The sequence below is a fragment of the Balaenoptera ricei genome, chromosome 5, assembly GCF_028023285.1.
Source record: "Balaenoptera ricei isolate mBalRic1 chromosome 5, mBalRic1.hap2, whole genome shotgun sequence".
NCBI classification, from domain to species: Eukaryota; Metazoa; Chordata; class Mammalia; order Artiodactyla; family Balaenopteridae; genus Balaenoptera; species Balaenoptera ricei.
Window position 1 is genome coordinate 13,739,218 of NC_082643.1, and position 14,358 is coordinate 13,753,575.

The 14,358-nt window shown below is 32.8% G+C and overlaps 1 protein-coding gene across 1 annotated transcript in view; it reads left to right on the forward strand.

The window, feature by feature from the left end:
* The window catches only part of GRID2 (glutamate ionotropic receptor delta type subunit 2), a 1,393,316-nt gene that overhangs the window by 1,088,400 nt on the left and 290,558 nt on the right, over positions 1 to 14,358 (forward strand). The window contains exon 11 of the mRNA XM_059923901.1: positions 13,243 to 13,555. Within this exon, the coding sequence (XP_059779884.1) occupies positions 13,243 to 13,555 (313 nt within the window). The remainder of the gene's footprint in view (positions 1 to 13,242; positions 13,556 to 14,358) is intronic.

Below are 14,358 nucleotides of genomic sequence, written 5' to 3' on the forward strand. Positions count from 1 at the left end.
CTTAGTAATATAGCTCCTGAATTATAGCCAAATACTGACTGTCCACCATGTACATTTCTTGGCTTCTCTCCTGATGTAGTATGGTCATGTGACTAAGTTCTAACCAATGAGAAGTGTCATGAGAATTAAAAAGAAGTGTCATTAGAAGCTTCTGGAAATGTTCTTAAAGGGAGGATTTTTGTTCTTATTCTGATCCTTCTCTTTCCTCCTCGCTGGAATGTCAGTAGAATGGCTGTAGCTTAAACAGCCATCTTAAACCATGAGTTGGAAGCTTTGTACTGAGCAGAGCCCAACAAGAGAATATGAGCTGATTTCTAACTCTGGAAACTTTATCAGCCCGGGACTGTCAGCCGTGAGACTCCTTCTATATTGACATTTAATCCAGTGATATTTTGAGCATTTCTTTCATTTGTAAGAAGAAAATAGGCTGGTTTTATATAATTTGACCCTTTAAAAACTAAAATGTATTTGTATATTGCTTTTACAGTTTAATGTTTAAATTTATTTATTTTTCATCTTAGTTTTGCTTTTCTTTGTTTTATAGATGGAAAAACTTATTAGCCAGTGCTGAAATATACGTTTTTCTGTTATGTTTTGTTTTCACATTGGCCTATCTTCCATGTTGAGCTAAATGGACTCATATGATTTAATTACCTGACAAATTTACAGTTAGAAAATTTCTTTTCTCACATTTTTAACAGCTAAAACTTGGAAAATGTTTAACTGACAGATAAGTACCTTACAACGATATTCACCGACTTCTCATGTTTGAGCCCTGCCAAAAATATTTCTCTTCTTATTTCTCTTCTTGTCTCTATTGAGTCTGGAAGACATTTTTACAAGTTATTCCACTACTGAAATTTTAGGAATTTTTGAGACTTCTCTCCACTTAAGATGTTGAATCAAACATAAGCATCTACCTCCTCCTTTTTAGACCTCAAATGACATAACCATACAAAAATAGAGGGAAATTTAATATATTACTCTAAATTAAGGTAGGGTGCCTTCCATGAACCAGAGTTGTCAGATTTCAGGAAAGCACACTCCTAAGAAATTGTAGCTTTATCAGAGGACCACAGAAAAATTCCATTAATTATCATATTGGATGTAAGTATCCAATTCCAACAGAGATAACATTGGAGTCCCAAACCAGATTGCAAGTCTATGGGTGAGAAGAGAGGGCAGGGAAGGCATAAGTGACTTCATAAGAAAGAAGAAAAGGAAGCAGAGAACATGCATGAAGAGAGCCAAAATAACCTGCAGAAAGAGAAAGTTTAATACCAAGTGTTAATGTGCAGAACACAAATCTGGAACTTGGTAATCCACAACACTGGCTAAGGGGAAGGGACTTAAAAGTGTGCCAGGATAGTACCCTCAGGAAAGCATTACTTCTGGAGCATCAAGAGAAATTAGAGAATATATGTGCTCCTTGGAGACGTGGTAGTGAAGGTAGAGGTCAGTAAAAGAGCAAAATTAAGAATTCTGTAGAAACTAAGCAGAAACAACACATACCAACCTGCTGCCACCCACCCCGAAACATCCTCCATTGAAGAAAGCAATGTTACTACACTGACAGAAGGAAGTACTATTGAACAAGGAATCTTATCTACAAGTTATCCAGGAATAGAAAAATAATTGGACAAGTTCTATTCAAAACTAAGAATTGAAGAAAGTATGTCAATATATTTTAAAAGTTGATCAACATTCTCCTCACACAGACAACCACAGAGCAAAATAAAATTGTAACATAACACTTCAAACTGAATTAAATGTCTCAAACAAGCATTTGAAATGTTTTAAGAAGAAAACCTAACAGAATCACAAATTCAAAAGCTAATCATTTAAATGGCCAAATGACAAAGAAATGCAACAACCTCAGGATATATTTTTTAAAAAATAAAAGACAAAAATTATGACATAAATTACAAATTGCTCAAAGGAAATTAGATTAAATTACATTGAAGAACAATGAGAAAAAATAATTAAAATGGAATAAAGAAGTAAAAACGTTCAGAGTAAAAGAATCAAAATGGAAAATAGGCCAAAAGTATAGCATATGTATTTGAAGCCTCTGAAGAAGAAAAGCAACACAATGGTACAATTAATATTTAAATCTATAATCTAAGGAAACTTTCCAAAAATGAAACAAATGTACTTAGTGTTCCTAGAAAAGCTGATCCAGGACAATGAACTCTGAGCTATGCCTTAGTAAAATTATTAGACTTAAAAGACAAAAAAAAAGAAATCCTCAAGGCGAAATAATCAAATTACTTTTAGTGGTAGAAAGTTAAATCATTATCAGACTTCTCAAGAGCAACACATGAAGAAAGCCAGCACTAGAGAAGCACTATCAAGAATTTTTTTTTAAGTGCAAGCCAAATATTCTATAATCCATTCAAGATCTCCTTCATGGCTACAGAGAAAAGAGTTTTAAACAAACAAGTGCTAAGAGAAAAGTGGACACTTGAGCCCCTCCTGATGAAACAACTAGAGTATGAGCTTCATTCACCCATGAAATAACAGGATAAGCTTGACAAAATGACTAATAGTGATCATTTAATATATTTAACTGTAGAAATGATGCTAAAACAAGGTTAGAAACATGGGTTAAATGATAATTTGAAATCATCATATGGTATAAAAAATGAAAGGATGGTTTTATTAAACACTGGGAGAAAAACAGGGAAAGAAAGGGGAAAATAGAATATCATTATTAACTAGTATAGAGAATAAGTGGAAGTCACCTATTTCATTTAAAACAAAGGAAAAAAAAAAAAACAGAGAGAAAAGTTAAGTGAAGAAAAGTGGGGAGTAAGGGCACTATAAAAGGTATAAATATAAAATTAACCACTATAACAAAAGTACAAACCTTTCTAAAAAGAAAAAGAAAAAAATAGCAAAAACAAACCACAGAGAAAAACACACAAATATACAAAATTCAAATAATAATAAATAACATAAATAATGAAATACATCTTCTGTGTATATATCAAACACAAAATCCTGATAATATACTATCTTCTAAAACACACATAAACATTGAAAAAATCAGTCATGGATTAGGTCTCATGGAAAACACCATTAAGTTCCACTGAGTGGATATATTACAACTAAATTTCTCTGATCAAAATACAGTAAAACTAGAAAAAAACCCAAAAATTAAAAAATTTTTCCATCTGAAAAAGCCTTCTATTAAACAACTCTTGGGAAAAAGGAGAAATACAAATATATATTACAGAGTTTTTTTAAGAGGTGGTAACGAAAACACTACATATGAATCTATAAGGAATAATTAAAGGAGTGATTCATAGTCTTAAAAATCCGTATCAATAAAAATGAAAAAAATGGAAATAAATATATTTAATTCCATCTTCAAAAGCTAAAAAATATGTACAGCAAATTTTAACAGAAGATATAAGGAAGATAAAAATAAAAGGAGAAAGTAATAAGGTAAATAATTTTTTAAGTAGATTAAATTAATAAGTTAAATCTTGGTTCTTAGAAAATATCAACAAGGGACAAATCATTAGCTAATCCAATCAAATAAAGAGTAAAGAACTTAGACCAATTTATACAAAAAGTTATCAAGGAATTACCCCACAAAAGAGGACCAGGCCTGGAGTGTTTCACAGGTGAGCTCAACTAGCCTTTTAGAGAACAGATAGATCCAATATTATTCCAGATTTAAGGAGACTAAGAGATACAACAACTAAATGCAAGACGATCCTGGACTAAATTGTAGGATGGGACAGTATTGGGACCAATGACAAGGTTGTAATATGGACTGTAGATTAAAGTATGGCAGCAATGTTAAATTTCCTGAATTTGATAACAGTACTGTTGTTCTGTATACAGAATATCATTGTTATTTTAAAATAACACATATAGTTGCACTCTGAAAGAGGGAAAAATTAGACTTGAATAAATAGACTAGAATAAATAGAAAAGTATGTTCTTATATCCAAAGACTCTGTTGAAATATTTTTTCTGACTAAATTATGTTATCTTGGAGTCCATTCAGCATCCCAAAGTGAATTTATGAATTTATGAGAATGATTTAAAATACACTTGAAGATATATTTACATGGTTTTAGCTTTAAAAACTCTGAAGGTGATAAAAAGGGAAAGGAAGAAATTCTTGAGCTGTAGATACTGACATAAAGGTAAAACAATTAAAACTGTATGAAATTGGACCAATAAAAAAGAATAGAAATCCCAGCATGTGTGTGTGTTTGTGTGTGTGTGTATGCATGTGTGACTGTATGAATTAAGCATATGCTGAAAGAGTCATTTCAAGCCAAGAGAGAAATTATACTTTCTTCTAGAACAATACTCAGGTAGTGGGCTAATTGTTTGAAGGGAGGAAGTAATTATGTTCACATCACATTGACTCTGGAGACAGCTTGCCTAGATTGGAATCCTGGATCTTAGCTCTATGACCTTAGGCAAGTTACTTAATCTATCTGTGTCTCAATTTTCTTATCTATAAAATAAAAATAACAATACTATTTACCTCACAGAATGTTTGTGAAGGTTAATTGAATTAAATATTGAAAAGTATCATTAAAAAAAAAGTATCATTAAAAAGTATCATATCATCAGCTCATAATAAGCACTATATAAATGTTAAATAGTAGTGGCTGTAATAGTAGTAGTAACAAAATATCCTTGATACATGTCTTAATTGGATTTTTAGATGGCTTATCATATGCTAAGCTATAATCAAATTAATACCATTCTTAATATTATTCAGCCATAAGAAAGAATGAAATTCTGCCATTTGTAGCAACGTGGATGGACCTAGAGAATATTATGCTTAGTGAATTAAGTCAGACAGAGAGAAACAAATACTGTATGATATCACTTATATGTGGAATCTAAAAAATAAAACAAATGAATGTATATAGCAAAACAGAAGCAACTCAGATATAACATTAAGGGAGTTACAATAGTGGTCATCTTATTGGAATTTGACTGTTTATAATTTTTTGTTCTTTAAAATTTTTCTAGGATTTTTAAGTATGATCTTAATTTCAGAGTAAAAGTTACTTTAACAACAATTTCATTTGTTCAACTTGGATATTTATTCATTTCCAGTGATATATTTGAAAAGTAGTGGATATTGTACTATGTGTTTATAATTGAAGCTGAAATATTAATCTGTAACCATGACATAATATATCTATGTTTCTTTCAAAGAAATACATAAAATCTTGACATTGAGAAAATTAATAATTTGTGATTAATTTGACAGTTTGATTATTTTTCTTTTCCCCAACTTACATATTGTATTTATTTAGAAAGGTCTGTTGAAACTTTAAAGTCTTTAGAACAAAAATATTTATATTCCCATATTAGCAAATAGAGAATCATCATAATATAAGGTCTCAAGAAATAATTTTTTAAATTACAATTTCAAGGTGGGAAAGGCGCTTATATTACCAATTTCAATCTATTCATTATACAGATGAGTAATCTAAATCGATGAAGGTTTGGCTACTTGCCCAAAGTCATGTCATATATCTTAAATGAAGATGTAAACCTCGAACACATTCTTCATTTCTTTTTCCCTCTCACCTTTCCTCCCTTTCATCCTTCCTTCCTCCTTTCCTCCCCCCTTCCTTTCTTCCTCCCTTAACATTTCTTCAGTGTCTACTTTCTCCCAAGCAAACCTGAAATTTTTATATTAAAACATTATTTCAAGACTAAAGAATATAAAATGATATTTAAGAAAACTGTCAAGGAATTTTTAAAATTTATGCATAGTTCATTCTTGTGAAGAGTAGAAGAAAATGTATGGTTTAAGAAGCTGAATAGGCAGAGATAGACCTAGTGCTTGTTAAATGTGTGCTAAAGCTCTTCAGTAAATATTTTCCTTCCACTTTGCACAAAAAATCTTTAAGGTGGGAATGATAAGGGGAAAATACTTAAGTAAATGAAGCTCATGATAGGCACTTTTAATGAGTTTGAATTTCCAAGTCCAAACGAACGATATCCCAGGGGGATAAATGCATTTCCTGAAGTGATATATGAGTTACTATAGATAATATGTACAAAACATGAAAAAGAGGGCTGTTATATAGTTGGAGATTGGCATATTCAAAATTAGAAAAGGAAATTTATTCTGACAGAGCAATGAATTTGATTTTATTCTCTGGTAAAATTATGGAATGGATTATTAATCAGATGTGTTGTAGATGGTAAAAAAAAAGTAAGCAGTTCATTTTCTTTTTTGATGACATTAGCTATTCATAAAATGAATATCTGATTATTCATATATTTTGAGTTCAATAATGCCTTTTACAAAACACTTAAAAACTGTATAGAGGACTTCCCTGGTGGTGCAAGGGGTAAGAATCCACCTGCCAATGCAGGGGACACGGGTTCAAGCCCTGTTCCAGGAAGACCCCACATGCCGTGGAGCAACTAAGCCCGTGCGCCACAACTACTGAGCCCGTGTGCCACAACTAATGAAGCCCGCATGCCTAGAGCCTGTGCTCTGCAACAAGAGAAGCCACCGCAATAAGAAGACTGTGCACTGCAAAGAAGAGTAGCCCCCGCTCGCCACAACTAGAGAAAGCCCATGCACAGCAACGAAGACCCAACGTGGCCAAAAATTAAATTAATTAAAAAACAAAACAAAACTATATAGAGCTACTTGGCTAGATGACGGTATAGTAAAGAATGCTCATAGGTGATTAAAAAACATATCTAGGGTATTAACTAATGAGCTGTTTTCAAAGGGGGTAGAACTTTAGAGGCAAGTTTCAATACTTTGAGCTTTCCCATGTACTCTTCATCAATATTTTACTAGTAATATGATTGAAGAATTAAAGGCCTGCTTCTCAAACTTCCAAATGATGCAGAGCTAGCAGAAAAGGTTGATATAATGGTTGATAGTAAAGATTCAAAATATTTCAGATAGATGTGAAGGTCAAAAGAAACAAAGAATGAAATTGATGAAAGACAAATACAAGATCCAACATTTTGCTTCAAAATCAACTGCATAGGATTTCTGAGGACTTCTGGATTGATAGTATTTTATTTTAAAATATTTTGAAAATTTATTTAATCCTAAATTTAAGTCAATGGTAATTCACCTAGTAAAAATGATTCACACTCCAATGTCATTTAAAAAACTGTGGTATTCATATCATCTGAGGAAACATTGATGAATTAGACTATGTTCACAGGCAAATGACCAGTATTTTGAGGGATATGGAAATCATATCTTGAGAAGAGTTATTGAATAAGCAAATTATTTTTTATTTTAAAGTAATATTTCCAAGTAAGGAATAAGATAGCATTCGACAGGTATTTTAAGAATAGTCGTAGAACAGATCTATTTAGATTTATAATGTGATGTATTGATAACAAAGCTAACACACTTAATAGAGGATACAGAGAAGCATATATCAATCATAATAACACCAAGGCTTTGTATTAATTAGAATATTGCAAATATAAATTGTTCATCTTAGCAACTGGGCTTGTTATAATATTAAATAATACAATGTGGAACATGTAACATGGCACTAGGTATATAGTAAACATTAAATAAATGTATAACTATTGGTATTATTAACATAATGTCCTTAACATTATGTTCAAGCATAAACTAGATAATTATTTGTAAGATATGATTTCAAATTAAATGTAGAGTAAATGTGTTTCAACTTCTCTGAGTGTAAGCTTCTAAGAGTCAATGATCATATGGCTTCTTTGTCATGCCCCATTGTATTATCCATCCATCTCCTTCTCGTGACTTGAAAGAATGTAAATATTTCCTTTCAAGGAAAATGTTACAACTGTATAATTAGAATAGTTTTGAAAAACAATTATCTATATTCCAGGTTTAGTGCTAATTCTTTTTTTTTTTTTTTTTAAGAGCTATTCTTTTTTTTTTTTAATTAATTAATTTTTTTTTTTTTTTGGTTGTTTTGGGTCTTCGTTTCTGTGCGAGGGCTTTCTCTAGTTGCGGCAAGCGGGGGCCACTCTTCATCGCAGTGCGCGGGCGTCTCACTATCGTGGCCTCTCTTGTTGCGGAGCACAGGCTCCAGACGCGCAGGCTCAGTAGTTGTGGCTCACGGGCCTAATTGCTCCGCGGCATGTGGGATCTTCCCAGAGCAGGGCTCGAACCCGTGTCCCCTGCATTGGCAGGCAGATTCTCAACCACTGCACCACCAGGGAAGCCCGAGTGCTAATTCTTATCACAATTCAAATAATCACTTTTACGTTAAACACTTGACATATAATAATATTCTGTAATATATTAAACATACTATAGTAGACTCAATTACCTTAGCTAGTGGCAAATAACATAAACATAAATATGTTGATAAGCCAAGAACTTGATTTTAATTATTGAAGTAATCATTCATGAAGATATAAATTTTTTATCACTGCTACAAAATTTAGCAAATTTTTATATTGCCATTTTATTTTTATTCTGTAAAATTCCCTCTCCGTCAGGTATGCTGAGAAATAGAGAGATAATTTATAAGAATTGGGTAATGAATATCTAGTGAATGTTCTATCTTCTTTCATTCATATATGAAGCAAGTATTTATTAATCATGAATCTATGCCAGACAAATGTGCTTGATACAGGAACATGTCAATTTTTTAAAAAAGTGACAATCCCTGCCTTCACAGAGCTTGTGGTCTAGTAGAAAAATTCATTGTTCAAAAATCAATCAAGTAGTGTAAAATTGCAACTCTCTTACTGTTAGAGAAGTGAGGGATACAGGCTTCTGATGGTGTAAACAACAAGAATTATTATTCCAGTCAAAAGAGCCATGGATAGCTTTCCTGAGGAAGTGATAATTGAGCTGATTTATGCATATGAATAAAAGTTTACTTGAAGAAGTTTCAGGAGGGTCAATTCAGACAGTATAATCAGCAGGTATGAAGATCATGCATTGGGAAGAAGTGCTGGAAAGAAAAATGGTCCAGTAGGAATATGTCGAGGTAGGCGGAAGATAGTGTATCCAAAGATGTATAGACTTTGTTAAAGATTTTAATCTTTTTCCTAAAAGCAGTGCAAATCCACTGAAAATCTTTACATTGTGGCAGGGACAGGATCAGATGTGCTCAACAGAAAGAATACTTTGGCTGCAATAGGGAGGTTAGAGACAAGAAAAGGTAGATTTCAGGTAGACTCGTAAGGAGCCCTGGAAAGCAATAATGAGAGCTGAAAATAGTAGAGAAGTGAATGAATATTAGGATTCTCAGTAGGTAGAATCAGAAGTGACAGACAGGATAGGGGAATAAGACTGAGAAAAATAATGAGATCACCGAGAGTTAAGACTTACATAAAAAGATTTTAACTGAAGCAGAAAATATTGGAAGAGGACTGGTTTGAGTTGAATGCCTCTAGTATGATCTTGGCCATGTTAAATTTGAGATGTTTTTGAGACATCCAATAGAAACATCAATTATGTAATTGCATAAATCAGTATATACTCCAGAACTCATCTCTGTATCTAGAAATGTAAATTTTGTAAATCATGTGTATAGATGGGAGTCAATGGAGGTAATGATATGAATGGGATTGCCTGGGCAGAGGATCTCAAATGAGGAAATGGGTGTAGGTCCAAGTCCAGAGGATTGCCGACATGAGCTTGAAAAGGAACTGAGAAAGAGGCTTATATCATGACATGAAATTCAAGGAAAATAATATTTATGGTAAAGGGGGCCATCATCACTGTCAAATATTGTCAAGAAGCCTAAACAGATGCGCACTAAATTATATCCATTTGATTCAATAGTGTAAACATTAAGAAGCACTGCGTCCATTGAGTAGTTGAGCACTCAATAATATGAATACAAAAGAGTCTTCCAGAGTGACTGTGAGGTGTGGAAATAGAGACAAATCTTTAGAGAAAACTGACTATGAAAAAGTGAGAGAGAAAGGGTAGCAAGTGGGAGTCAGAAGTCATAGAGAGTAAAAGGGAAGGTTTTTCTCTTTTTGTTTTTATTTTAATGAGAAAGAGTTAAAGAACCTTTTCATGGGAAATCAACAATTGGTAGGATGATGTTGAATACTTAAGAGATGGGAATTTAAGCATCTGAAATGGAGGGGATTTGTTGATAAGTTTACTGATGGAGGGTTGGCATTAGAAAGGAAGACATCTCCTCTGTCGCAAATAAAAGTTAAATAGAATAAGCTGGATGTGGGATATAGGTTGAGAAGTAGAAATAAGTGTGAATTTTAATTCAGTATCTTCTGGTTCTCTATAAAATAGCAGTGAATGTCATCTTCTGAGAATTAGGGGAAGTGAGAAGATTAAATGTTTTATGAGGCTAATGGTTTGAAAAGTCATTGTTGAAACTGAACAAGTGAGTTGACATACACATACACACATGCATGCATACATACAGAAATAAACAGACTAATAACAGAAAGAGAGAGAAAGAGAAAGAAAGAGAGAAAGGGAGAAAGAAAGAAAGAAAGAAAGAAAGAAAGAAAGAAAGAAAGAAAGAAAGAAAGAAAGAGAAAGAAAGAAGAAAAGAAAAGAAAGAAAGGAAGGAAGGAAGGGAGAAAGAAAGAAAGAAAAAGAAAGAAAGAGGGGGAGGGAGGAAGAAAGATACATGTGAGTGATCATTTCTGGTTACTTAGACATATTCAAAAAGTTTTAGGACCATCTTTCTGAATCAGTGATTCTTGCCTTTTTTTTTCTGCTCCAGTACAGTTTCTCTAATACAAGTAAGGACTATCACATACTCATATCAAGCATGGTGGTCTGCTATATCACTGATTCTGAAGGCTGGATTGAGGTACTTCCTTAGGAAGGTGTATACAAATCTCAGAGATAGGAAAATGTGTGTGTATAAGTATGTGCCGTGTGTGTATGCAAATGCATTTGTGCAGTTTGAAAAAGCCCATTATATGATTCTAGTATCCTCTCCACAGGGAGACTGGCAATTTCTTCTCGAGAACAGAATAGCCAAGTGTTGAAAGTGGACCAGAATTGAGGAAGTCCTCCATAGAACTAGGACAAGCAATTACTATATTTAATAAATATTTTAGCACATACAAAATAATCAGTTCACTTTTCCAAAAGAAAACAATAACAATCAACAGCACATCTTCCCTAGATATTTTTCTTTATTACATTATAGAAATTCACTTTGTGATACATACAAATATCTATTATTAAAATCAGTATAGTGACTATTCTAATTCATAATCATTAAATGTAAAACATTTATTTATTAGCAAAATGTTTATGAACATTTACAAATATTCAATCAACATGTCAGCAAATCTCTCCTTAGGTGGAATTTTCTGACTTTAGTTGAGTCATAAAATGCTTTGGGTCCCTAGTGCATCAATTCATAAATTACTGATCCACAGTACTTTAATAACCTGAAAAAAGAAATGTACTTTCTGAGAGCCTAATTGAATCTTGAGGAGTTATTTATTCACCATTAAGATTGAGATAAATGAGTCAGCTCACAATAGTCATACTAAAGACAGTTATATTCATTTCACAAATAGATAAACTGAAGCTCAGAAAAGGTCGGACTAGAGAGCTAAGAATCCAGGTTAGATTTTCCTTCTGAAAAGACCCAATTCCTGGTAACTGAGCTATGCTAAATAAATATGTGAGCTTGAAAGCAATAACTATTTCTCTGAAAATTCATTTCCATATAGAGTTATTAAGTTTAATACCTCTCAGTTATAATCCTAAACTCATAATAATCCTAAACTCATAGTTCTTATGTTAATATAGCCTTGTTGCAGTGTAAATAGTACAATTAAGAAAAGCAAAATTTCAGACTCTTTTAAGGTAAAAACTCTCCTAAAACCAGTTATGCTAATTGCTTACAATATGAGTCATTTGGAAAATGAATGATTCCTTGCAGTATGGGAAAGTGATTATGAGCACTGGTTTTGGAATAAGGAAAACATTGCTTTAATACCTGGCTTCTAAACTTATTAACTGTGAGAACTGAATGAGTTACTTAAACTCTTGAAGTTTCAGTTTCTTCATCTATGAAATGGAGAGGAAAACATGTAATTCATAGCTCATTGTAAGGATTAAATGAGAAAAGTTATTTAAATACTTAGCACTGTATTGATGGGCTGATACACACACACACACACACACACACACACACACACACACACACAATGCTTAACTTTAGCTAGACTATTTTTGCTGCTATTATTACTTCAGAGACTAGATGTATGGGAATTGGTTTAGCATTCCGCTAGGCATGTTACTTTTCATGTCTTTTTTTTTTTCTCCAAAGGCATTAAAACCAGTTTCTATATTCTTTCATCAAACTATAAAAAAAAAAAGAATAATGAAAATGTTCAACAATTTACTATTGTTTGTGTTTGTCTGAAAGTAGCTTCCCGCAGCTTTAGTCACAGCCACAGATAATTATTTCAAATAAGATGCATCTTTTAGATATTTAAATATGTTTTCATATCATAGAATTTAAATGTGAAGTCATTTCTTATGTGCTGTCACTGCAATTCTGCCATGTGCCTTATATAAGTAAAATAGCATGTGCTCTGTGTGGTTTTGAGTGCTAACACTGAGAATCTGAGGCACATACTGAGAACAATGGTTATGGCTCCAAGGAGAATTATCTGTTTCCTTAATCTTTAATTGTTCATTAAAATGTTTCTGAGGTTTAAAAAATAAAATTATGGTAGAAACCCCTGGGGTATGATGTTATAACTTAATGCTATGAAATCTCTAATAAACTCTAATATATTTAGAGCCCAATAATATAAATTTTGATGCAGAGAAATCTAAACCAAGGGTGAAATGCCACATTGAGTTTTCTTTTTTAATAACTTAATAACTTACATGTTAAGAACATGTTGAATATCTTGGGAACATTTTCTCAGGAAGAATTCTTTAGAATAAGTTTTACCTTTGCTACTGTGTTAATGATGGCTTTGATAAAATGACCCAAGGAAAAAAGACAATTTCCTTCAGGCATTATCTGTGTCTGAAATATTCTTCACTGATTTCACATGCACTGGTAATATGAACAAGGTAATTTGTCTAACTCTGGTGGGCCAAGATTTGCAGTAGGAAATGAAAAATTCACATATAGGTCTTCTCTAAGAAGTCTCTGCAGTGTTTTTCAGTTTGTATAAAAAGGCTTAAGATGTTGCCTGAGGCATCTATTTTTTTTCCTCAAGGCAAGCTAAAGTGCCACAAATCAAGTTGTTTTTCACACTGTTAATGTATTCCTGTCTCTTTCAATTTCTCAGAGGGCCGACATAGGGATTTCTGCTTTGACTATCACCCCAGACCGTGAGAATGTGGTGGACTTTACAACACGTTACATGGACTACTCAGTGGGAGTCCTACTTCGAAGGGCTGAAAAGACAGTGGATATGTTTGCCTGTCTTGCACCATTTGATCTCTCACTATGGGCTTGCATTGCTGGCACAGTTCTTCTGGTCGGTCTACTGGTCTACCTCTTGAATTGGCTTAATCCCCCAAGATTACAAATGGGATCAATGACTTCTACCACTCTCTACAACTCCATGTGGTTTGTGTATGGATCCTTTGTGCAGCAAGGTAAGGAAAAAATATATATTTCAGTACAAAAAAGGAATGTGATGTTTCATATGCCATGAATTCAGTTAAGAACGTTCTGTGTCTTGACATCAATAAGTGTTCTAAAGGTCTTTACAGCAATGCTAAGAAAAGAACATTTCCTGCTCTTTCCTAGTGGATCTCAAACAGCAGATTTGCAGCCAAAAATGGTACAGTATCTTTTGATGTAAGTTCAGTTTTATCAACAAAGCCAAAGATGAATGTCAGAGGTAAGGTTCACAAGAAACTCAAGAGGAGATTTTCCTTCCCAAGCTCTGATTCTGAGAAATAGCCTTTCTATTTCTCAGATAAATACTTACTGAGATTTATGAAAATACTTACTACCAGAGCAGATATTGCTTAATTATTTATGTGTATAAGAGATGTTAAGACTTGCTGTTTGTTGAGAGACATTGTTTCATGTATTAAAAATATTCATTGGCAGTGAAAAGACTTTAAGATTCTGATAAGAAATTTATGCTTTATCTTTCACTTTAATATATAATCTTTACCAATTAACTTATAATTTCATTATATTCTAAAGAATGTCTTTGTTGTGTTATTCAGTATTCAATCTGCCTACTCTTTAAACTTATCTAGGTAATTACTTGACTCTTATTGCTTCAGAATAGAACAATATTTATTGAGCCCCTTATTTGAGACTACTGCCATCTTAGAAAATGAAATAATAAAATACTTAGGGGATTGATAGTTTCTTGCAAACTTGTCATATGTACTGAAGAGAAGACATAGGTGTCACAATGGAGACACATGATGCTTTTGCC